Source organism: Myxocyprinus asiaticus, chromosome 38, assembly GCF_019703515.2.
Source record: "Myxocyprinus asiaticus isolate MX2 ecotype Aquarium Trade chromosome 38, UBuf_Myxa_2, whole genome shotgun sequence".
Taxonomy (NCBI): Eukaryota; Metazoa; Chordata; class Actinopteri; order Cypriniformes; family Catostomidae; genus Myxocyprinus; species Myxocyprinus asiaticus.
In genome coordinates, this window is record NC_059381.1 from 19650576 (window position 1) to 19676962 (window position 26387).

At 39.7% G+C, this 26387-nt stretch overlaps 1 protein-coding gene across 4 annotated transcripts in view; it reads left to right on the forward strand.

Moving 5' to 3' along the window:
* LOC127429389 (cell adhesion molecule 1-like) overlaps positions 1-26387 on the forward strand; it is a 459647-nt gene that overhangs the window by 375088 nt on the left and 58172 nt on the right. For all 4 annotated transcript variants that reach the window (XM_051678393.1, XM_051678391.1, XM_051678394.1 and 1 more), the window contains 3 exons: positions 12565-12717; positions 15026-15163; positions 23713-23871. In XM_051678393.1, the coding sequence (XP_051534353.1) occupies positions 12565-12717; positions 15026-15163; positions 23713-23871 (450 nt within the window). The remainder of the gene's footprint in view (positions 1-12564; positions 12718-15025; positions 15164-23712; positions 23872-26387) is intronic.

Genomic DNA, 26387 nt, shown 5'->3' on the forward strand with positions numbered 1-26387 from the left:
GCTTTAATAATTATCGTCATAATGCAACTTTTTTGTCTCGTACTCGTTATCATTGACAAAATAAAAAAACCCTTCATCAACGAACATTTTCAACAGTGTTTCATTGACAAGATTAACACTGGCTGTCACTGAAAGTTAATTCCTAGCTTTTGGTAATGTATAAACAAGCAATAGTTTAATCCGGCTCAGAAATTAATTTTGGTTTAAATTCTTTGACTTTATTTTACTTACCAAATAACTGAATGCTTTCAACAGAAAATTGGAAACCAAAAACTGAGCTATGTAGAGCCCTCTAAATATTTTTGAATATCTATTTCCCTTTTTTTCATTTTCAATTGGCATCGCAAGGTGAAGAAGTGCAGCACTTTCTAAAACATTTTATATCAACCACAAAACTCAGAAGTCTTCAGAAAATGGCTTGAATAAGTCGACACTAATTTAGACTAAATTTAGAAATGTTTTATGGTGATAGTAAAGTTGGAATGTAAAGGCTCTTCTGAGCTCTTTGCTTCTCAGTAGGTGAAGGAAATGTGTGGGGGAAAAAAACTGAAACTTTGAGATTCCTTGGCGGTGTTCAGCGCTAGTTCAGTGGGAGACATTAACCACTGTGGAGTTTCTAAAGCACCTCCTCCTCTTTACACACCTTTTACACCCCCCCACCTAGTGCGAGGAGAAAGCAGTATTTATTTATGTACTTATTTATTTCCATTTATTCAGCAAAGGCCCTTTCAGATGACTCACAACAGGGCTTAAATGCAAGCATCATGCACCACTTTGAACTTCTCATTTGATAAGAGTTCCAGACAATTTATGATGTTACTATGTAGCAAGAAAGCGGATGTGTATGCAGTGAAACATGTATGGTCACCCATGTAACTGAAAAAAGGCCGGACATTTACTTTGATACATCGCAAAAAGGATTCTGTCTCGGAATGATCTTAGTGTATTTAAATTAGTTTTAGCTCATTTTATTTTACATTTGTGTTATTATTAAATTGGCATGACTTACAAATACTGTCAGGTTACAGGAAAAGATTACCAAAAACACATCAGATGACAGCAAACAAAGACAGAGAACGTATTGAAAATAAATAAAATAAAAAGGTAAATATAGAGGATGTTATACAGACAACTAATAGAAAGATATATACTCACAGAGCACTTTATTAGGAACACCTGTAGACCTACTTATTTATGTGATTATCTAATTAGCCAATTGCGTGGTAGCAGTGCAATGCATAAAATCAGGCAGATACAGGTCAGGAACTTCAGTTAATGTTCACATCAACCATCAGAATGGGGAAAAAATGTGATCTCAGTGATTTCGACTGTTGCATGATTGTTGGTGCCAGATGGGCTGGTTTGAGTATTTCTGTAACTGCGGATCTCCTGGGATTTTCATGCACAACAATCTCTAGAGTTTACTCAGAATGCTGCCAAAAAACAAAAAACGTCTTGGTTGCGTGAAGCGTAACCATGGTTCCCTGAGTGGGAATGAGACCCTGTGTAATCCCATTGGGACACGCACTGAGTGTCACGTGGTCTGAAGCCCTTAGACAATTTGTGATGATTCAAAGGTCTGGTCACCATTCACTTGTACTGTATGGACCTACAGAGGTGAGATATTCTTTTAAAAATCTTTGTTTGTGTTCTGCAGAAGAAAGAAAATCATACACATCTGGGATGGCATGAGGGTAATAAATGATGAGAGAATTTTAATTTTTGCGTGAACTATCCCTTTAATAATGCATGTAATCCAATTTATTGGCTGATGGCACTTAAGCGACGCCCCTAGGGAGCTACGTCATGGGCTCCATAAAGGCACTCGCTTTGTGCAATCGAGTCAAATTCTCTGCATGAAGGCACAAGCCTATGCAGCTGTAGAGGGTATGGCCAGTTTATGCAGTGTCTTGTTCCCATTCAGGGAACCAGGGTTATGCTTCACGTAACCGAGACGTTCCCTTTTGTAGGAACTTGAGCTGTGTAATCGCATTGGGAACGATATACTGTACATTCACGCCATGTGAACAGTAGCTGCCAACTGTCTACACCTATGTTGCAAGCATATAGTGCTACACAAGCGAGCTAAAGCGTCTGAATAAAACAGTGGGAATTATAAGTTTATTCCTGTTCCAACAGAGAGAATCTGGGAAGCAGGAGTCAAACCATTGTCCAGATTATAAAATCTAACAAATGTATGTAAAGAGGACCATCCTGCTACCATACAAATGTCCTCCAAGGATGCATCTCTAGCCAAAGCCCATGAGGATGCCATGCTCCTCGTAGAATGAGCTTGAATACCCGAAGGCGAATGTAAACTGCGCACTTCGTAAGCACTTGAAATTGCATCAACTAGCCAATGAGACACTCTTTGCTTGGACACCGAAACACCCCTGTTGTGGTCACCAAAGCACACAATCAACTGCTCTGACTTATGCCACTGGCTAGTACGGTCAACATAAACTCACAGCGCCCGAACTGGGCAAAGCATATGCAATCTTTCATGCTCCTCCAACTCAAATGGGGGAGGATAGAAAGCCTGAAAATTAATAGTCTGCTAGCAAAATTATGTAGAAACAACCTTGGCGCAAAATTCACACATAAGGGATTAATCAACAAGGCATGCAAATCACCAACCCTTTTAAATTACGCCAATGCCACCAGCAGTGCCGTTTTAAGATTCAGAAACTTATCAGCGACTGTTGCCAAGGGCTCAAAAGAAGCACCCAAGAGCACATCTAAAACAACAGATAAATCCCATAAAGGAACACAGATGGGACAAAAAGGTCTAAGCCTGCGTACCCCATGCATATAACAAGAGACAAGAGAATGTCTACCGACAGAGACTCTATTGATAAGCACATGCTCAGCCTCTATAGTGGCAACATAGACTTTAAGTGTTGCCAGGGCATCCCAGCCCCAAAATGCTCTTGCAAAAAATCCAGCACTGTTCCTACAGGGCAGTGAACTGGATCTTCATCTTGTGCTGTACACCAAGAAGCAAAAATACACCACTTGAAAGTATTAAGCTTCCTAGTTGATGGAGCTCTAGCATTCAGAATGGTATCAACCACAGTGGGGGATAACCCATCATTCAAAAGTGCTCCCCATTGAGGGGCCATACCCATAACTTCCACAAGTCTGGCCGGGGGTGCCAAATGCTGCCCTGAGCCTGAGACAACATGTCTGTTCTGACTGGAATATCCCAAGGCCCTTTCTTCAGGAGAGAGACCAGAGTCGAAAACCATACTTGAGATGGCCAAAATGGCACGACTAAAGAAACCGAACCCGATCCTCCCGAACTCTGTAGAACTGGGTCCAGCAGACTGATCGGTGGAAAAGCATAATGTCGTGTTGTCGGCCACTGATGCACCAATGCATCGATGCCAAGCAGTGCCTGGGGCGAGAGGGAAAACTAGAGGGGACAGTGTGATGTCTTGCTCGAAGCAAACAGATCCACTTCCGCTCTGCCGAACCATCTCCAGATTTGTTCCATAATCTGAAGATGTAATTTCCACTCTCTGGGCATCAAGCCCCGACAGGACAGGAGATCCGCCCCCAAATTCAACTGGCCCAGAACATTCAGCTCTTAGAGACAGCACATTGTTGCATGCCCAATGAAGAATGTGACATGCTAGCCTCAGCATGGTATGACAACACACTCCTCCCTGCCGATTGATATTGGACACCACCATCCTGTTCTCCGACCGAATAAGGATATGACTGCCCTGTATCTCCGGGAAGAAAAACTTTAATGCCAGCAACACCTTGAACATCTCCAGACAGTTTATGTGCCAATATTGCCACTGGCCATTCAAACCCCACAGGCTGGATAACCCTTGTAAACAGCACCCCAACCCGTGGAGGAGGCGTCTATCATTATAACTTTGCGGTGACACACATCATAAGGCGGGCCCATTTCCATGGTGACAGAGTTTGGTAGCACCCACGCGTCACTTTGAAGAGACAGAATGCATGCGTCAGTGGTTGAAGTCCCTTTATGGAGTTCATCCAGCACTGAAAAGGTCTCGCAGGGGAATGACAGCAGAAGCCGCGAGCATGAGAATGACAGAATGCAAACTGGAGACAGATGCGCCTGCATCGCCCATAAATCTAGCTCCACCCCTAGAAACAGAGTCTGTTGCCTTGGCAACAGGATACTCTTGTCTAGGTTAACACACAGCCCTAGATTTCTCAAATGGCTGAGAATGGCATCTTGATGTTGGGCACCCAAAGTCTCCGAGTGGACTAGCACCAAACAATCGTAGAAATAATTCAAAACCCGGATGCCCTGAAGCCTCAAGGCCACATCCATGCATTTTGTGAAAATGCGTGGTGTCAGCGTAAATCTGAACAGAAGGATGCATAATTGATATGCATTGCCCCCAAAAGCGAATCTAAGAAAGTACCTGTGCTTCTGCACAATCTGAATATGGAAATAAGTGGCCTTCAAATCTATAGTCACAAAACAGTCCCCCGGCTGCACTTGTGACATTATTTGCTTCTGTCAGCATTCCGAATTGACATTTCATTAGTTTGGAATTCAAACATCTCCAATCCAGAATGGGATGCAAACCACCATCTTTTTTCAGGACCAGAAAATAATGGCTGTAAAATCCGCATTCTCTCTGAGAAGGGAGAATCTCCTTTATTGCCCCTTTTTCTAAGAATGAATTTCCTGAATCAAAAATGGGGCTTTCCGAACAGAAACATCTGTCGAACAACTCCACTGAACGCCGTCAGAGTTCGCCTGAACTGAATTACATAACCATGCTTTATCGTTCGATGTACCCAGCTCGAAATGCCTTCAGCTGCTGTCAAGATGACAGATGGGCAGACAGAGGGATTAATGCATGACTCTTGCCTGCAGCATGATCTGTAACCACCAGATGGCACTTGGCTTACTTTTTGCGACTGCCCCCATACCAACTTCACAGTGGAGGGAAGCCTTCGCTCCTCTAATACTGTGGCTGGTTGAAGGGAATTTGATAATGTTTTTGCTATACTTGTATTTAGGCATAAATGATGAGCGCCCTGAATATATCTACAGCAGGGATGCTGTCAGAATAAACCTTTTCCCTGGTATTTGAAACAGGGAAAATGTATGAATATTGGGGGAATGTTTATTTCAGAAAACTGGTTTGCCACAATGGCCCTGGCATTCTTTATGGGGGGATAACGTGTGATGATTTTATTACATATGTTCTGTGTACACTTGTGCTTGACGAACATCGAATTCTGTTATAAATGTTCCAAAGCCCTTGGTCATGGAGACAGAGGCCGAATTCGATAAGGCAGTTATAAAAAGCAGTCACTCTGAATGTATTTACAGCAGAGGATGCCAGATAAACCATCTTCCCTTGCATAGAACGCGGAAGAATATGCGAACACGGAGGGGAATTGAGAGCAAGCAGGCTCACCGCAACAGTCTCGGCATTCTTATGGGGGGACAACGTGTGGTGCTTTATGTTCACTGTGTGTTTTGTGTACATTTGTGCTTGATGAACATCAAATTTTGTTATGCATGTCTCAAGACCCTTGGGGATTGAGGATGCTTTTTTTTATTTGTAATTTATTTTTATAATGTTTGCTCCCCAGCAAGCTGCATAGGAAAACTGAACCATATTCTGGTTATTGGACATTCGAGGCGTGTACAACGGTTAACTCATCCCGATACTGACCGAAGGGCAAACAGGAGATAAATGGATATGTATATGGTCAAATTTCGTTAATTGAATAGTTTGCTCATCCTTCATTACACAGCATGACTGTCAGGCTCGTGTGTAAACCATTTTTATCGTACATTGAGTTATATTGTGCGTGCCCCGAGACCCTTGGACATGGAGGCAGAGGCAAAACTCAAGCTGAAAATATTCAATACTTGTTCACCAGCTTAAATTATGGGGGAGACTGAGCTAAATTGGTGTACTGAAAAAACAGGTTAGAACTAAACCGGTCCCAACATATAATGGGGGAACAACACGAAGTACCCAGATGGTGCGAAGCACCCTCGTGAACAAAACCATTGCCTTGACAATCCGTTCCCCAGCACAAGCCACAGGGGAAAAACGAGGGAAATTCCAAACGGAGCCGATATTAGCTCAAAGTCATTCCTTAACGCGATGCGCTTGGTTGGACCGCAAAACATTCGTGTGTAGATCCAACAGCTGACTGATAAGAACGACATCCAAGCCGCCACCGAAAAATCGAGCAGAGATAGCAGTGCTATCTCTTATTCAATATTATACAATCTAATCTCAAGATTCTCTTATTCCAGCCCCCTTGTTCTGCAGCCCGGCTCATGCATGATCCTTCCGCTGCGAGCAGTTCACTTTGAATGGGGAGGGGAGAGAGAGAAAGGCAGAGGCCGCTCCTCCATTGCATTATTCATGTGCATTCTCTCACACAGAAAAAGACAATAGGGACAAAGGGGCCAATTTGTTTCCTTACCTTCAAACGACAAATTCTCTCATACTGTGGTTTTAATAGCGACGGCTCAAGATGCGCATGGTAACTCTTTTGCATGCTTGTTCTTCAGAAAATGGCCGCCGAGCTAGGCCTCAAAGTATGTCTGATGAGACTTGCACTTTTGCTCAAGGGGAGGGCGACAAACACGAGGAAGAATCCGATGTCCGTTTGCACTCCAGTCTTCTCATACACAAAGCCGAAATCCCAAACTGCCCCCGTGCACGAAGCTCCAATCTGGAGGTCGTGGAACTGAAACAAGTGGGGATAATGCCTCGTGGTAAGAAATTATGAGCCTCGAACAGCGCCACTGTCCCGTCGGACCTTGTAATGTTTGAAAAAAAAACACATAAAAATTGCTCTGAAATTACGCTGGATAAAACGACGCTTCTTAAATTCCATCCTGCGTTGCCACTCAAAAGGGAGAGTAAAAATTATCCTCGCTTTGATGTGAGTTGTTGGTACAAAATGGGCCAGACGAGACTGTGCACTGAAGAACAAAAAATCTGACTTGATGGTGCGAAGCAAGCCCATGACGTAGCTACCCAGGGGCGTCGCTTAAGCGTCATCAACCAATAAATTGCCGTGATTGTATAAGGGCTTCAGACCACGTGACACTCAGGGTGTGTCCCAATGCGATTACGCAGCTCGAGTTCCTACGAAAGGGAACATCCAGTGAGCGGCAGTTCTGCAGATGGAAATGCCTTGTTGATGAGAGAGGTCAACAGTGAATGGCCAGACTGGTTCGAGCTGACAGAAATGCTACGGTAACTCAGATAACCACTCTGTACAATTGTATTGAGCAGAATAGCATTTCAGAATGCACAACACATCAAACCTTGAGGCGGATGAGCTACAAAAGCTGAAGACCATGTCTGGCACTTTATTAGGGCCATAGCATTCCTAATAAAGTGCTCAGTGAGTGTATATTATATAGATATAACATCCATAAAAACAAACTGAGGCATTTAAAATCTCTTCATAAAGTTATAGATCATATTAATTGCCCATTGATCATTGGTTGTGCTTCGAATGGCCTGCCATAAATAGTGTCAAAGTTGACATTGTTTGAACATTGAGTACTGCATTACAACACTTAACCAGCACGCAATGTATCACCGGGGGTAACATGGTAAGCTGATGTTTCTCTTCATAAAATTACTGGTAAGTACATTCGGGAACGTTGATGTGAGTCATTTGAAAGGGTCTTAAATATTGTCCAATCGTGTCTCTTTTGAAATGAGGTGGGTTGGTTTCTTCATTACGCAGAGAGAAGAGACGCTGTTAAAATCTCTCTGTAGCAGTGTAAGATTGTTGTGCTGCCTATAGACCTGTCTGTATTTTCTCTGGAATTGGCCATGCTGAGAAGATCCAGTGTTATTTCTCATTGTCAGTTTGTCCTTGCTGCATCTAATCTGTTCTTTTCCTGCTTACTGAGCCTTTTGAATTTCTGTATACTGTAGATATTCAATCCATTGCATATATGCTAATCGCCATACTGTAGGTTACGACACCCACTCATTATAACTAAAATAAAAAATAAAATAAAAAACGACAGAGACTAGGTAGCCTCACCGGTCCCAGACATCCTTTGCCTGAATGAATCTGTGAGAACATAATACAGATTAAAGCCTTGTAAAATCCCCAGCAAATGAAAGACAGTTTCAAAAAACAGTGTGCAAAAGTGTTTGTCCATGCTTTTTTCAGGGTGATAAGCTTTAAAGCGTTTTGTCAGGCAGGGAGGCTGCTTTATTGGGCAGTGTGCCTTCAGAATGGACCAGAAACCACACTGAGCTTCATTCTCCTCCACTCCCACAGCGCACGGGAGGTAGCAGGCCGACAGGAACGTTCCCTCTCACGGGGGTGGGACAACCTCCTGGGGCACCGCAAGCTCTCGCTGTCACCGTGTCCAGCACTGTGTCCGAAAATGCCACAGCAGCAGCAAAGGGCATGTACGCAGTCAGACATGTTGTTGTGATTTGGTTCTCAAAGTGCTGCTTTTTTTCTTTTCAAGGTGTTTCAACTTTGTTGATTTCCCCCTGCCCCACCCAAACTGCAAATTTTACCTGGATGTCTTAAAGGCATATTATTTTACAACAGCCTGCTTATGCAATTTGCATACTTTTCTCATTTAAGAAATGAAATCAATATTATTCTGTTTACTTTCTTAATACATGTTGCTAGTCTTATTGTGATAATTTCACATTATTCAGAAGAAAACAAATGTTTCCATTTTTAATATTTTACCAAAATCTAATAAAATGCTCTGCCTCCGAAACTACTTTCTTTTGTGAATGATTTCACCTAGCCCTCTTTTTTTTTAAACCCCTCCCCTCCAACCACCTATCATATAGAGACCCCTGTTCACGAGTCAATCAATTCGTAATGCATAAAATCAAGTCCCACCCTCATTTTTGTTCTCATTGATTACCCTTTTTTCACTTAAAAGCATGTGACATTACGGAAATAAAACGGATAGGGAACAGTGAGCGTGTTTACATGCACGTTCTTAAATTGATTGTTTAATAAAATGTGTGTGGTCATGGAAATGCATTAAACAGCTTTCTTTTATTGGTGTAAGGTCATAAACCACTTAAAGAATAAACCGATCGACATTGGTAGATTTTTGGCCACTACCCCAAAATGTTGTGTTGCATGTAAACACCTTTACTGGCGTTCTTACCTGTTTATTCATTTAACACATAATTTAAGTGTTTTGCACATGCCTCTGCACGGATTGACATCAAAAGCAGAGAATAACTCGATTATTTAAATCTCATGTGAACACGGTTTTCTTGCTCAGTCAGATTTTTTTTTAATAAGCTGATTTTTGTGAGTTATCAGCGTATTGGTGGGCATGTAAACAGGTTCATTGAGTGTGTTTACATGCACACCAATATGCTGATAAATACCAAAAATCTGCTTATTTAAAAAATCTGTCAGCACAAGAAAAACCTGTTTACATGAGATTTTAAATCATCAGATTATTCTCTGCTTCAAACATAAACAGGCATGTGTACAACACTTGTGCACATTGGATAAGCGAGTAAGAACACCGGTAAAGGTGTTAACATGCAGAGTGAAATCGGGGTAATGGGCAAAAATCTATGTGTGGTGATCAGTTTTTGCTTAAACTGTTTTTGAACTTACCCTGATAAAGGAACGCCGTTTAAGACGTTTACATGACCTTACACGTTGCCGGTTTATTATGCATAATCTTTGTAAGAACATGCATGTAAAGGAGCTCACTGCTTTGAAAAGAATGTTGAAAAGAAAACGGTAAATTCTGTACAACTATGTCTGTTTTATTTGACTTCTCGGCTTTCCTCAATAGAAGGGCAAAGGCTTTTCTTTACCTCCAAATTTTGCCTGGTTTTATCTGCTTCACTTATATAGGCTCCCTAGTTTCCTGCCCTCTGTTCCCCCATTAGAGCTGACACCACACTTATTCATGTTTTTTATAATGCTCTCCACCTGACACACAGTCACAATAGATTATAAACCGGTTTTGCTCCCTGCTCCTTATCAGTTTATTTTAATCCACACATTTCCCCAATCAATAAATTGAATTAAATCATTAGCTTCTGCCTGCCCTCCCCCAGACAGCCACATTCCCGCTTTCAAGCTGGCCGCTCTAATTAGTCGCACTTTACGCACAGGCTACATGAAAGGCATGGTGCTTGGTATTGCAAAACAAAGACCTTCACAATACCCGCTGCAGATCATAGCACTGCTGTTGGTCCATACACAATAAATCTTTTTTTTTTTTCATCTCAATGTTTTCTTTTTTTTTTTTTCAGAAGTGTGTGGCTTTAATACATGCAAGCTTAGACATGTACCTGAATAAACTCTACTGCATACACGTAGACACACGCACATACACTTCTGTTCTGTGGGATATAGATGTGAAAGCTACATGTGCATGATGTTTTATTTATTTGTATTTTTCGCTGTTAGCTTACGCCACCCTGACATCTTTATCAAAGGTGAGAAATGTGTTTCCTTGGCAGCAGGGTCTTCTAGCGAGTGCGGTGATCTGTGTGAGGAAGGGGAAGAGAAATGGACCACGAGAGAGGAAAAGGGAGGGATCTCCACTTCTCCCATGCTGAGTATGGCAGCAGCACATTTGGGCGGGGGGCTTGAGGAAGTTGTGCAGGGAAATGGAAGTGTAAGAAGACAATTCATGATAGAAAATGGGGAAGATCTTTTCCTTTTGCAATGCACACTGAGAAACTGGAGCTCTTGTAGAGCAATATGTTTGTCATCCTTTTTTCTCCTCTCTCATTCTCTCTCTCTCTCTCTCTCTCTCTCTCTCTCTTTCTTTTTGAATAAAAACTAAAGAGCATAGCTAACCAACTGGAACCAAGAACAATCAACCCCCCGCACCATCAGGGCCTGCTTTCATGATCCTATCGCCTCAAAAACCTCTAATGATGCCCAATTATTTATTTATTTATATTTCCTTTTATTTATTTCTTTCTTTATTTATTCATGGTCCTCATTTTTCGTGCTCCTTTGAACTCGGCTGTTGCGGGCAAGAACAAACGCATGCGCGAGTGCTCTCTGTGTTGTAAATGGTCTGTCGATCGGGTTGGAATTTATCTGCGAGTGAGGGGCAGATGGGGGTGCCGGTAGCCTTTCATCTCTGTTTCGCCATCTCTCTCTCTCTCTCTCTCTCTCTCTCTCTCTCCCTCTCTCTTCCTCGCACTATTCACCTTCGTCTCTCACCCACCTACACCAGCTAAGCAAGCCCTAATGGACTCCTCATTATTTCTGGCCAAAAGAATTCCATTCCTCTGCGTAATTAGGAGAGAGACCCTATCTCCAGATAGAAGTTTGGATCGGTGTGAAATTCTTATTGTATCGCTGGACCATTACTTTCAGATCTGGCTTTGACTGAGCAAGAGCCAGTTGGTTCTGAACCATACATTCATGCTTACGCTCACCACAAAGCAAAATCCATTTTTCTTAAGTGTTAAAGGCTTAATTTATCCAAGGCTAGTTTTTTATTAAAAAAAATTTACTAACCATTATGCTGTTCCAAACCTGTAAGTGGAGGAACAATGACACAAATGCATCAAAGAAGTGGTCTATACAACTCCTGCAATATTTGTTCAGTCATTATTCACTCCTTCCCTATAGTGACCTGTTAATTTGAGAACTGTCATGGCCGGCCACTGTTCATTCATGAATCGAAGATTTGTGAGGTCTGTTCCTCACGAAAAGCAATCATGGCTTCAGACATTTTTGAGTATATCACAAAAGACATACTGACCACTTTTATGATTCTTTCATGATACATTTATTAGACTTTTATATCCTGTTTGAAGCTTCAGAACTCCAATACTCATTCATTGTAATTATACGAAAAATAGCATTGTATTCGATTTCATGTATACACATGAAAAATTGTATTTGACAGAAGAAACCCACTCAAGTTACCTTTTTTTTGTTTGGGGGGGTGGGCGTTGAAATATTCCTCGAAAATGACAAGGTAGGCTCTTAGGTATCACTCTGGACTCTTGCCATGTCCTATGGCGAGCATCCCTTTTTCAAACTCTAGTAAAACCACACTCAGGTCATATGCAGAAATAGAGATGGCCATGTTTCGGTGTGTGAAGCCATCTCAATCACTTCAGTTATTCCCAAGGAGCACGTTGGTTACGCTCCCCTGGTCCCAGTTATAAGCAATAGCTTAAAGACCCCATAAAATCACTTAACGAGAACAGTTTCCTTTCCTCTGTTGATATATTTCCTATTGAAACAAGAAGTTGGGGCTTTTCCTTTTTTTTTAATTAGCCAGAGGGAGATTCTCATTCTAGTGAGCATTTGACTGGGCAAAAATCTGTGTAGTGCAACATGAGTCATCAGTATAGATGGCATCAAAGCTAATAGTCTATCTTAGACTAAAAGCCACAAAAGTCCAAGTTTTATGGGGTCTTTAAAATAATTATTTTTTCTGCAAACACAATCTAGCTTTTAAATGTGAAAAAAATCTGAATAATTATCTCTTACATGTGTGGGTTGTAATAGAAGTGGAAATGGAATGTGAGAATGTGACTTCTTTTCATTTGTTCTCTTTCTCTGTTGACTCTCCAGCCCTGAAAGATGCTCGATTCCAGCTGGTCAACTTCTCAGACAATGAGCTGCGTGTGGCGCTATCCAACGTGTCTCTCTCAGATGAGGGTCGATACGTGTGTCAGCTCTATACAGACCCCCCACAGGAAGCCTACGCCGACATCACTGTGCTAGGTATGAAACGATCACGTAAAAACACGTACAACAGTCCACTGTTTCCTGCACCACTATTCTGAATCTACAGCACCATGGCAGATGAAATTTAAATTAATATATTTTTTTGCCTGAGTTGTGTGCTTGCAGTCTGAATTGAATGTAATAATATGAAAAGATGGATACCTCAAAATAAAAGACAGCTCATGTTTCTATTGCGTTGTTTTCACTGGCTGCAATTAAAAACAAATGTACAGAGTAATATACTGAAAAAATAGTATAGTCTACATAGTCTTGAGTAGTATTATTTTGTTTATTTTTTTCTGTTTTAAGCATTAACCTCACAAAAGTGATGCTTAAAACAAGAAAAAACGATTTACCAGTGGGCTAAGAAAAATAAACTGAATTCAAGAAATGTTCTCTAACAACAAGTCGTATTATCTCACACAATTTTGCTTCTAAAATAAATGTATCTTGTTTTAAGGATGCTCAGATATTTTTACTGGGAAACAAGACAAAAATACTGATTAAGAAAGTGATTTTTGCCGTGAAAATTGTTCAAAGTTTAAATCAGTATTACAAATTCTTCACTGATTGAGCTCTGTCATTCATCCGAAATCCATCAGAGCGGTTAATAAATAAATGTCTGACATCTTGAAAAACCCAGATCAGTTTTTGGGCTGGCACATTTCCCACAAGGCACCTGGCACACAAGCAAAACACACTAACACCCCCAGATACAGATTCACAGAGCTTCTTTGTTTCCTGAGAAATTCTTTTATGATCAAGCACCAGAGTGGAGCAGCTTTTATGAGATGCTGCAGCAGTGTAGAATCAAGATATAACCATTCATCTTCACCTAACAGAAGGCCCAAGACACAGCCAAGATGGATCCTGAGCATGGAGTCATTCATATTTCAGCACGGAGCCGTTGTCCCACACACATACACACACACTCATTGCTGTTTAAATGGTTTGCTGAAAGCCCTCAAAAAACTCAAAAAACACTTCACCTGCTACTTTCTTTGAGGACTCAGCTGCTTATTATGGTGAGACATTTAGTGGAATTATTGTGTATGTGTGTGTGTTTGTGTGTGTACATGTGAGTGTTTTGACATAACAGCACGAAAAAAAATCACCAGCACTTAAAAGTGATTATTCCGTTTTCGAGTTTAGCACAGGGTGGGTATTGAGGGAGTCTCTCGGTAAAGAGCTCGCTGAATGCCATTGAGTGGCTGGCTGCCGCTCCAAAGCTCCCGACGCCCAAGCTAAAGCAGAATGCTTGAATGGAGCCATGCTGCTCAGGGAGAACGAGAAGCCTTGCTATACCACTGCTGCTGAATTACTCTGTCCAAAATCTATCACACTTTTCCACATTCCTTGAATGTTTTTGCATAAATGCGAACCTTTCAGGTAAGCATTTTAGTTGGAAGCTCTCTTGGTAGTAAGGACAAAGTGGAAAGTCATGCTTGCACAGGTATGACACTTAATGTTAGCGTGCAATTTGAGAACATTTATGTATTTCATAAAATTGTGTGAATTGGAATTGTGCTTCAATTCAATAATCGGAGCCATAGTACTTCAGCAAGAGGATGCATCCTTCTGTTACAATATGTCAAAGGATTCAGTTATCCATGTCATTGTAGAGGGTCTAGTAGATTTATTCTAGTCAACTAGATGTGTTGTTTTCTGTCTCTTCAGATGTTTCACCTCTCATTCCCAAACATTTATGCTGCCTCCTGGGAGGTCCCTTCTTCCGAGTTCAAAAGTTATGATTATGATGTGATTTTGATGTGATGAGATCATGATGTGATCATATTTCTTTCTCTCTTTTTCACTTCAAAACGAAGCCCCTATTTTAAGACCACTACTTCTTAAGTGCAGTGCTATGCGATACATCATTATCCCTTGCATATCCAAGCTGAATCTGAGCATACTAGGGCTGGGTATCGCTAACTACCTTGTTATATGATACACATTGCAATATGTCACAATTCAATACATCACTAGATCAATATAGCAACTACTGTATATCAATATATCATAATTGAATTGCAGCTGAAAATGCAGCAAATGCTTACTGTAGAACATGACAGGTAAAAATAAATAAATTGTAAGTGTCAATATAATTTTGTGAGGAAAAAAATAACGTGATATGTCGATATATATTTTTTTCAGCACTGTCCTGGAGCCTACACTCCCCATTGATTTTACACAATTCAGTGTGCCCCTACCTCAGTGTGCACGTCTTGGGCTAAATGTGACTGTAGGTTCAAGCTGTAGTGGTGATTTACAGACCGCCTTGCAAAATCTGTCTGTCCTTTCTCAGTCCCACCAGGAAACCCAATCATAGAGTCCCGCGAGGAGATCGTAAGCGAGGGCAACGAGACAGAGATGAGCTGCACCTCCATGGGCAGCAAACCTGCCGCAGCCATCAGATGGATGAAAGGAGACAAAGAGCTACAGGGTGGGTCAACTCACATACATACAAACAAACCACTTGTTTACCTGCCTTTTTATCCTCTCTGCTCTGTGTCCTGAAGTTTAATTTATATTCTTGAAAGAGTTTTTCTCTAGAAACTTTCCTCTGGTACGTTCTTTATACTTTCATTGGTAACACTGTATAATAACAATAACAAACATTAATTAATTGCTTTTAAAATGTAAGAAATTTGAATGCATAAGGGAATATATACAGTTGACATGAAATACATTTAGGAAGACAACATGTATGATGATTTGACATGCTATACTAAAACTAGTTTTTAACATTTTGATAATTCTTTTATAATTATTAAGCATGCAGCTTTTGTAAAACATTATTTTTTTGTTAGTTTAGGTGAAAGGTAATTAAAATGGAGACAAACTTGGTGACCAGTTACAAGACCTAAGATGTGCACTTTCCCTTACACATTCATAGAAATTTGAACCTAAAAACATATTGACAAAAAGTCAATAGACACTTTTTTGCATCAACTCCCTATATAAACCAGTCAGCCACAACATTAAAACCACCTGCCTAATATTGTGTAGCTCCCCCTTGTATCGCCAAAACAGCTCTGACCCGCCAAGGCATGGACCCCACAAGACCTTTGAAGGTGTCCTGTGGTATCTGGCACTAAGACGTTAGCAGCAGATCCTTTAAGTCCTGTAAGTTGCGAGGTGGGGCCTCCAATTTTTACAGTGTGGCAGGGCGCATTATTTTGGTGAAAGAGGCCACTGCCATCAGGGAATACCGTTGCCATGAAGGAGTGTACGTGGTCTGCAACAATTTTTTGGTAGGTGGTACGTGCCAAAGTAACATCCACATTTGTGGTTTCCCAGCAGAGCATTGCCCAGAGCATCACACTCCCTCCATCAGCCTGCCTTCTTCCCATGGTGCATCCTGCTGCCATCTCTTCCCCTGGTAAACGACGCACACGCACCCGGCCGTCCACATGATCTAAAAGAAAATGTGATTCATCAGACCAGGCCACCTTCTTCCATTGCTCCATGGTCCAGTTCTGATGCTCACGTGCCCATTGTAGGCGCTTTCGGCGGTGCACAGGGGTCAGCATGGGCAGCAAGCTGCGACCTTTCTGTCATGGCCAGCATTATGTTTTTCAGCAATTTGTGCTGTAGTAGCTCTTCTGTGGGATCGGACCAGACAGGCTAGCCTTCGCTCCCCACATGCATCAATGAGCCTTGGGCACCCATAACCCTGTCGCGGTTCACCGGTTGTCCTTCCTTGGACCACTTTTGGTAGGTACTAACCACTGTATACCGGGAACACCCCACAAGACCTGCTGTTTTGGAGACGCTCGGAATTATCACAATTTGGCCCTTGTCAAAGTCGCTCAGATCCTTGCGCTTGCCCATTTTTCCTGCTTCCAACACATGAAATTCAAGAACTGACTGTTCACTTGCTTCCTAATATATCCCACCCCTTGACAGTTGCCATTGTAATGATATAATTAATCAATGTTATTCACTTCACCTGTCAGCGGTTTTATTGTTGTGGCTGATCAGTGTATGTGTGTGTGTGTATATATATATATATATATATATATATATATATATATATATATATATATATATATATATATATATATATATATATACACACACACAGTTGAAGTCAGATGTTTACTTACACCTTAGCCAAATACATTTAAACTCAAGTTTTTCACAAGTCCTGACATTTAATCGTAGAAAACATTCCCTGTCTTAGGTCAGTTAGGATCACTACTTTATTTTAAGAATGTGAAATGTCAGAATAATAGTAGAGAGAATTATTTATTTCAGCTTTTTTTATTTTATCACATTCCCAGTGGGTAAGAAGTTTACATACACTTTGTTAGTATTTGGTAGCATTACCTTTAAATTGTTTTGGGTAGCCTTCCACAAGCTTCTCACAATAAGTTGCTGGAATTTTGGCCCATTCCTCCAGACAGAACTGGTGTAACTGAGTCAGGTTTGTAGGCCTCCTTGCTCGCACACGCTTTTTCAGTTCTGCCCACAAATTTTCTATCAGATTGAGGTCAGAGCTTTGTGATGGCCACTCCAATACCTTGACTTTGTTGTCCTTAAGCCATTTTGCCACAACTTTGGAGGTAATGCTTGGGGTCACTGTTCATTTGGAAGACCCATTTGCGACCGAGCTTTAACTTCCTGGCTGATGTCTTGAGGTTTTGCTTCAATATATTCATATAATTTTTCTTCCTCATGATACCATCTATTTTGTGAAGTGCAGCAGTCCCTCCTGCAGCAAAGCACCCCCACAACATGATGCTTCCACCCCCGTGCTTCACAGTTGGGATGGTGTTCTTCGGCTTGCAAGCCTCATCCTTTTTCCTCCAAACTTAACGATGGTCATTATGGCCAAACAGTTCAATTTTTGTTTCATCAGACCAGAGGACATTTCTCCAAAAAGTAAGATCTTTGTCCCCATGTGCACTTGCAAACTGAAGTGTGGCTTGTTTATGGTGGTTTTGGAACAGTGGCTTCTTCCTTGCCAAGCAGCCTTTCAGGTTATGTCGGTATAGGACTCGTTTTACTGTGGATATACACTACCGTTCAAAAGTTTGGGGTCACTTTCCTGAAATGTTTCTCATGATCTTAAAAATCTTTTGATCTGAAGACGTGCTGAAATGTTTGAAATTAGTTTTGTAGACAAAAATATAATTGTGCCAACACATTAATTTATTTAATTACAAAACTAAAATTTTATTTAAAAAAAAAAAGTTTTTGAAATCGATGACTTGGACCGAATAATGAAGAAAAGCAGCCACTAAGTGCCCAACATAGATGGGAACTCCTTCAATACTGTTTAAAAAGCATCCCAGGCTGATACCTCAAGAAGTTGGTTGAGAAAATGCCAAAAGTACTTTTTTGCTAAATCTAGGCAAAGTGTGGCCACTTTGAAGATGCAAAAATATAACATAGTTTTGGTTTATTTTGGATTTTTTTAGTCACAACATAATTCCCATATTTCCTTTTCTGTTATTCCATAGCTGTGATAACTTTACTATTATTTTAAAATGTGAAAAAAATAAAATAAATAAAGAATGAGTAAGTGACCCTAAACTTTTGAACGGTAGTGTAGATACTTGTCTACCTGTTTCCTCCAGCATCTTCACAAGTTCCTTTGCTGTTGTTCTAGGATTGATTTCCAATTTTCACACCAAACTACGTTCATCTCTAAGAGACAGAATGCATCTCCTTCCTGAGCGGTGTGATGGCTGTGTGGTCCCATGGTGTTTATACTTGAGTACTATTGTTTGTACAGATGAACGTGGTACCTTCCGGTGTTTGGAAATTGCTCCCAAGAATGATCCAGACTTGTGGAGATCTACATTTTTTTGTTTCTGAGATCTTGGCTGACTTCTTTTGATTTTCCCATGATTTCAAGCAAAGAGGCACTGAGTTTGAAAGTAGGCCTTAAAATACATCCACAGGTACACCTCCAATTGACTCCAATTAGCCTATCAGAAGCTAACTGTCTAATTGCCTAAAGGCTTGACATAATTTTCTGAAATTTTCCAAGCTTCTTAAAGGCACAGTTAACTTAGTGTATGTAAAGTTCTGACCCACAAGAATTGTGATATAGTTAAATAAAAGTGAAACAATCTGTCTGTAAACAATTTTTGGAAAAATTACTCATGTCATGCATAAAGTAGACAACTTGCCAAAACTATAGTTTGCTAATATGACATCTGTGGAGTGGTTCAAAAACTAGTTTTAATGACTTCAACTTAAGTGTATGTAAACTTCTGACTTCAACTGAGTGTGTGTATATATATATATATATATATATATATATATATATATATATATATATATATATATAATCTATAATTTGACATACATATACTTCACATATCATAATCTAAAGGTCTTACTAGTCAGCTGACCACACTCTTTAAACAATTGCTTACCTTAACACTCTCCAAAAGCTCACCTCATTTCCACTTGGATCTGTGAGGGAGAATGAGAGGCTGTACCTTTGACCCGCAGCTGTCTAGACACGAGCAATTTGCGTATTATGTACAGGATCGAAGCTGTCTTACCAACACCAGACATTTTCATTTGGTAATTAATGATAAGCTCAGTCAGTGGTCTGACAGTTGTTTCCCCCCATAGGGAGTTTTCAGCGGCTATTAAACAGCGTTCTTCTGTTCACATGTCTGTGGGTGTTTTGTTTTTATGTAACATCAATATATTATTGGACAGTTAGACAAATATAGTGTTAAAGATGAACGAGTTCTCCACAGTGACACAGACAGCAAGACATGAGTATTATGTTCTTGTTTAGCTGAACTGATGAATATGGGGAGCAGAAACGATAAAAAAAAAACAGAGGACAAGAGAAGTGGGACCCCTCTCCAGACACAGCTGGCTCAACGCTGGCACTCACTGGCTGGAAATTGCTTTTGACCTCTGTGCCTTTTTGGATTTATTTTTAATTAAATGTCCTCATCCTTCTGCCTAATTACCTCTAGGATAATCAGGCTTTTTTAAATATCATTTAAAGGTTACACCCATATAGCCCCGGAATGTAAACTCAGCCGCCCCCTCGATGTAATGCCTCATTCTCCCTCCCTCTCTCTCTCTCTTCCTTTCACACATACACACACTCACACATACACAATCTTTGCACTCTTATCCATGTTTTGTGCTGCGTTTCGTCCAGTGAATCGTGCTGCATTGTTGATACAAACCAATCTCATAAGACAATTTGAATGAAAATCGGGAAACAATGAGTTGTTAATTTCCTCCTGTCAGACAACACAGGCCTAATCATTGCTTAAAAATTAAACCTCATTTCAATTAGCCAACTAAGCTCAGCTAAAAAACAATGGTTTCATTCTAAATTTTGAATTGACTTTAAAGGAATGATTCACCCAAAAATTAGAACTCACCCTAATGTCAGTCCAAACCCATTTGACTTTCTTTCGTGGAACACAAAAGTAAAAAGAAAAAAAAAGGAAAATAGTCTTCACACAGCATTTTGACATATAATCAAAATGAAAAGTGACTCTTGGCTGTTATGCTTTTAAAAGGACAAAAAACACCATAACACCACTGTAAAAGTAGTCAATAAGACTTGTGCATTATATTCCAAGTCATCTGAAGCCCTCGTGATGTCCAAACTATGCTGTTGTCGCCATATTTGCATATTCACCACACACTCAACTCATCAATTATTTAATTTGAGAGTGATCAAAGACCAAAATTTCCATCTGTTCATTAGGGCTGGGTATTGATACAGATTTCCTGATTTGATTTAATTATGATTCACAATTTCAGTTATTATGTCCCTTCTGCTTATGTATAAAATAAATGATCTCCCAGCTTATGCTGTTAATTATACATGAGACCTTCTAACTAGGTACATTATGAAATGTTTTTAATTAGAATTAAATGTTTAATTTTTTTTTTGTTTGTTTGTTTGGTTTTTTTTTTGATCAACAACAGACTGTAGAGAACAGAAAGGGTATTAAAAGAGACATTATTCAACGGCAAATTGGCTACATGGATTTTGTCTTTCGACACATATTACATGGAGCAAATTTTTACTTTCAACACGAAGTGAAAGGATCTTGCTACTGAATACTCAACTACTATACTACACAATTCATTCACTTGTGAGTGAAATAAATAAATATATAATTTGTAGACACATGGTTGCAAATGTGAGTGATTTCCTCTAATTGTAGTGGAGGGTTGCGCATAGTGTAAAAGATCGATCTTGGGATTTAAGAATCGATATCATGATCGTTTAAATGAAGATTGCAATGCATCGTAAAATCAATATTTTTACCCACCCCTACTATTTATCACTCAGTGTGATCGTATGGCTGCAGAAGACATAGTTCACAAGTCATATCAACTAGCCACTTTTATTATGGTTGTATGTCTGCCATTGGTTGAGAGTTCAAACAGAGAGTACTGCCCCAAGCTATTGGTTGAGCCATTTTTGCTATGTCTAACAGCTGCTCTAACAGCAATGCTTTGTAATATTTTGAAAGCACCACAGAACCAGTGTTTACACTTTTACACCTACAAAAGGCTTACTTATAGTTCTCTCTGCATATAAAACCTGGGAAAGGAGAAAGTATTTTAACATCAATAAATCACATGCTTCAGCTTTAAGGAAGTTTAATAAATACTCATTTAAATAACGCCTGATTTCCTGGCGGCCCTCTTTGAGGAAGTGACTTTCTTTTAGAAGGTGTTGAATAATTGGAGAAGAAGGGAGGGCAAATTAGAGAGAGCAAAAAAGTTAAGAATTGGTGAATTCAATAGGGTCAGGATCTCTTTTGATATGCAGCTCACTGTATCGCTGCAGATCAGGACTAATCAGAGCTTCTTTGCATTTCAAAAATGGAGAAGTTATTGAAATGAAGAAATCTCTGAATGACAGTGATTGACCTGTGATTATCTCTTTATCACTTGTGACTGCGGCATTGTGAGCGAGAATATAGACATGGTTCTGGGCTCGCAATGAGCTTTGTGTCTTCTCTTATTCAAGATGATTTTCTGAATATACAGTATATTCATTTCTGATAATGCTGAATGCACTGAGACTGAATGACTGGAAATTGTCACAAAATGGAGTCTGGGAAGTAAAAGAGCTGTCCAGATTTCCACACAGCAGTCCCATTACTGGGCATTTTTCAAATTTCCTGAGAAATTAGCATTTTGGATTATTGATAAGATTAATTTGTGTTTTAGGAAGAAGCAACAGTCACGTCGGTCTAAAGAGATTCAAAAGACAGAATTAAACCACATGTCCATTTTTGGAGCATAAACTACTATCACTGACCAAGCAAAGCTTGACTGTGTATTTCAACACCATACAGAATTGAATGATGCTACAGTTCATCATGCCACATTCCACGAATATGTACGCTTCGGTATGCCATAACTTTTTTTTAAGCATTAAAGGTTCAAGTACCATGTTTTTTTTTATTTTTTTATTAAAACATTAAATATGTTTTGATAACTGTTATCTAACATAAAATTAACCTAGCATAAAAACTAGCTTTAAACACATCATATGTCTGTATTCCCTCCTTAAATTGGGGATTTTGCCCTGTCCCACTTCAGACCCCTTGACCTTCTCAACTGTATCCCCCAATTGAAATCATACCTCAATGTCATACTTTTGACATAATATGTTGAATATACTATTCAATATATTGGACTAAAACAATTTTATATATTGTTTTATTTAATAACTTTGGTCTATTTGATTTTGATGTTTATTTAATGCTTATTGCTAGAAAATCACACAAATCAGGATTGTAAACTGTAAACTTTAGACATATACACATTTTGGTTACAAGGTTACATTAATTGCATACATCAAAATGAATGGAAAATTAAAAAGCTCATATAATATTTAGTTTGACCTCATGAGCTGGACAAACATTTTCTGAAGGTTAAGCAGCTCCTTTCTCTGACCATTTGTTAAAAAAGAAATTTTTTAAGAGTTTTGGGCTTCCTTTTGTGGAAAATGATTCATACTCACCTATTTATGTTTGTTTTTCTTTTAGTCTTTGCAACTTCCACCTAATAAATGTTTTTAATGGTCAAGTGGATTTTTTTTTTTTTTTTACAAAAACACAAACAGGACAATAGGCCCCTTTCTCTCTCCGCCTTTCTTTCTTTCCACCCACGCCTTTTTCTCTTCACAAGGCCAGAGCAGTAATTGAGTGATGGAGGGCTGAACGGAGCTGCAAGGCTATTGTCTGGAGCCACACAATGACTCTGAGTCTTTTGTGTTCTTCATGCCCACTTGATGCTGTTGAAGGAGGGCTGTGGGTCAGAGGCGGCCACTACAGCCATTATATCTCACTTCATAAAGCACAAATACACCATCACATCCCACACACTTGCCAGTGAGTGACCTCTGCATAACAAGCACTGACAGGAAGTGGTTTGGGGCTGTTTCAACCACACGGCTCCTCCCATATTACAGGTGCTGCTGCAGGGGGGCATTTACTGTACACATGTCATTGATAGCTACATTTAACTACCATATGCCACATACTGTATGTGTTTTGTGTAAAGCATTAGGGGATCTATTTATTTATATAGCTCACTGAATGTAACATGTGGCCTTGATCATGCAAACATACAGTATACATTGGTCCCAAAAAGGGTTTGGACACTTGAAAATGTATTAATATCATTGCAATAGAAACAGAATTTCAAGACAGAACTAACTTTTTTTTAGACATTATTAATGGTATCAACTGGTATCAAGGTAATGTTTTTGTGGATGTATGAAGTCAGTTCCCATCAAGTTCACACAGGGTAACAGAGTATGCACAGGTGTAGTTCATCAGTACCTATTGTTTTACTAATTAAAGCCTAACAAACTTATTTCGTTTTTTAAGTACATTATAAGTACAGGCTGTTTTTTCAACAAATAGTACTGAAAGCTGTTAAATTTCATTTATTTTTTTTATTTATTTTTTTATTTTTTTATTCTGTGTTTTTCATTTATACTGTATCTATTTTTCACAGGGAAGTCTAATGTGGAGCTCACGTATGACAGGATGTACACTGTGACAAGTTTGCTGAGGTTTACCGTCACAAGAGAGGATGACGGGGTTCCTGTTGTCTGCATTGTGGACCATCCAGCAGTCAAAGACTTCCAGGCCCAGATGTACTTAGAAGTACAATGTGAGTGTGCTGCATTATTCTCTGCAATGAAACAGTGGACATAATTTTAAATAGTAGGGATTAAGGCTGTCAAATTAAAATTTGAACATTCGTTGAATTTAAAGGGGACATGAAATGCTCTTTTTTTATATATTTTTATTATCTTCCCTGAGGACCACTGATAATGTTAGTAAAGTTTTTTTTTTTTAACCAATACAGTCATGATTTAGTAATATATGATAATTTTCCACCCTGTCTCTAGCCCTCTGTCTGAAATGCTCAGTTTTGGCCTAAGCGCCTCCTTTAAACTTCAACGTAAGCACGCACTGTTATGGTTGGCTAACATCGTGCAGCCCCTCAAATACAGCCATATTTGAATCTCAGTTGAAAGAGAAAGAGCAAGCCCCACAACACTATTAAACTACATTTCACACAAGTTTACACATAACGCACATCCAACACATTCCATCTGGATATATTAAACTGTTCATCTCAGGCACAACTCTTATCACTCACTCCCTGTCTACAGCGGACACAAGAGGCGCGTTGTGTCGCATCAAAAGCAATAGAACCCATTGTAATCAATGACGCTGTCTACACTGGAAGCGTCCGTAAACAGTAAACAAGTATACTGCGCCAACAGTAAACAAGTGTCCCGTTCCACTTTGCGCTGCACGTGCTGACCCTACTACTGCCAACAACACAAATAAATGGTTTAGAAAGTTTGTGTTGATTGTTCAGTGTAGACAGCTTCAAACTGTTGCATCGCATCAATGGACGTGCCCAGTGTAGACAGGGTGTCAGCACCATAAAATATCAAACGGTCATGACATTTGAAATATTCACGAATGGTACTGTTTACTAACTAACAAATTACTAATTTGGTTATCGGGTCCAAGTGATTTTAACAGCCTATCTTTAAATACCAGTTCCTTTGCAAAGCTTGAATTGTTTTTTGACTGGTTCACAAGCAGTCCATGCTGATATGAGCCAAAAAAACATGCAATCCACGCTGAAATACACTGAAGACACATCCACATGACGCACATACATAGTCCAAAGCACGGTGTGAACTACATGCACACACATTCAGTTTCCAGTATCATCCTGCACTGAAATGCACATCACTGGAAATGCATCAAAATGGTCAAAGATGTCCATCTAGTTCATGTTTACATACACCAACAATTAAAAATAGAGCAGACTGGCGCAAGAACGCGTTCATGACACGTTTGTGCTCAAAACAACAAGAGGCACAGCAGCTGAAACCGAATGGCCATGTCTTTTAAATAAGCCAGAGAAATATGACAACTGTCAAAAAAATCTGTCCAGTGCATGTTTATATAAAAAAAATAATTCAAAATAGTCCAGATGGGTCCCCTTTGGTGTTCAGGAATAGTGAGGCCACACTAGGCCTGTGTTCGGAGTGATTAGCCTGATATGTTCTTTGCAATAAACAATAGCTATAATGTGATGCTCATTGGTTTACATCGATTTAAAAATCATATGTCTTGTAGATTTTCCCCCCACCTGAAGTAATGTCTTTAAAATTTTAATACAATGTCTCGATAGACAACAAGTTGACTAGTTTAACTAAATATTTTCTCGTATGTATAATTTTTAGTTTTGATATGTTTTGATATGGCGGTGCTTTAAATAGTATGCTGACAGTGTGCTTTGCTTTAGCTGTTGCACATTCAAACCCACTTGGAAAAGCTGCCTCTTTAAATTCATCCCCTTTAAAGCACCGCTGCTACAGCCATACATGTCTTTGGTCTTTGTATTTTGACTCAATCTATTCTTTGAGCATCCTGCCATGAGCATTGTGTTTTGAAGACTGCCTGTCAAGTTAAAAACAGTCCACCTTTTTAAAATGCATCTCAAGACCCCTCCATTTTCTGTTCCATTCCGTTGTGCTCCATTGCGCAAAACCACGGCTTATGTAAACGGGGTCAGGTGAACCCGAAACCAGCCCATCACTATTAAATCATCAATTCAAAAGAATTTAATGCAAGTAATGTTTAACACATTTTGCTATATTCCATCTCTACACACAAAGCTTGAAGTCAGAGATATCTTTGAGTGGATAAAGATTTATTTTTGGAAAACCTGTATGAAGTTGTTATCTTTTGTCCTTGTGTTAGAAATCAGTCAGACCTGTCCTTTCCCTTGTGAGAGCAAACATTAGATCAGCCTAGTCACTTGGCCTGTGATGAAAGATTAAGCATGTTTTTGCGCTTCGGTAATTCAGCTCTGACACGCTGCCCAGTGATTGTGCTCTGAGAGAAGGATAACCTTGGGTGCTGACTTCGTCCTTATATACAGGTTTGATTTTTATATATGCTTTCTTTGTTTTGTATCATCTATGAGTTAATCCTGCCTGCCACAGAGGTAAGAAAAGGATGGCTCACCTGACCTTTATCTATCAAAGGCAACATATACAGAATCATATGATATTTGTACCGTGCTACTTGCATTTCCCCTGAAAAAAATTAAATTGTTTTGTTTATGCTGTTTAACTGGCTTTCATGCTTGCG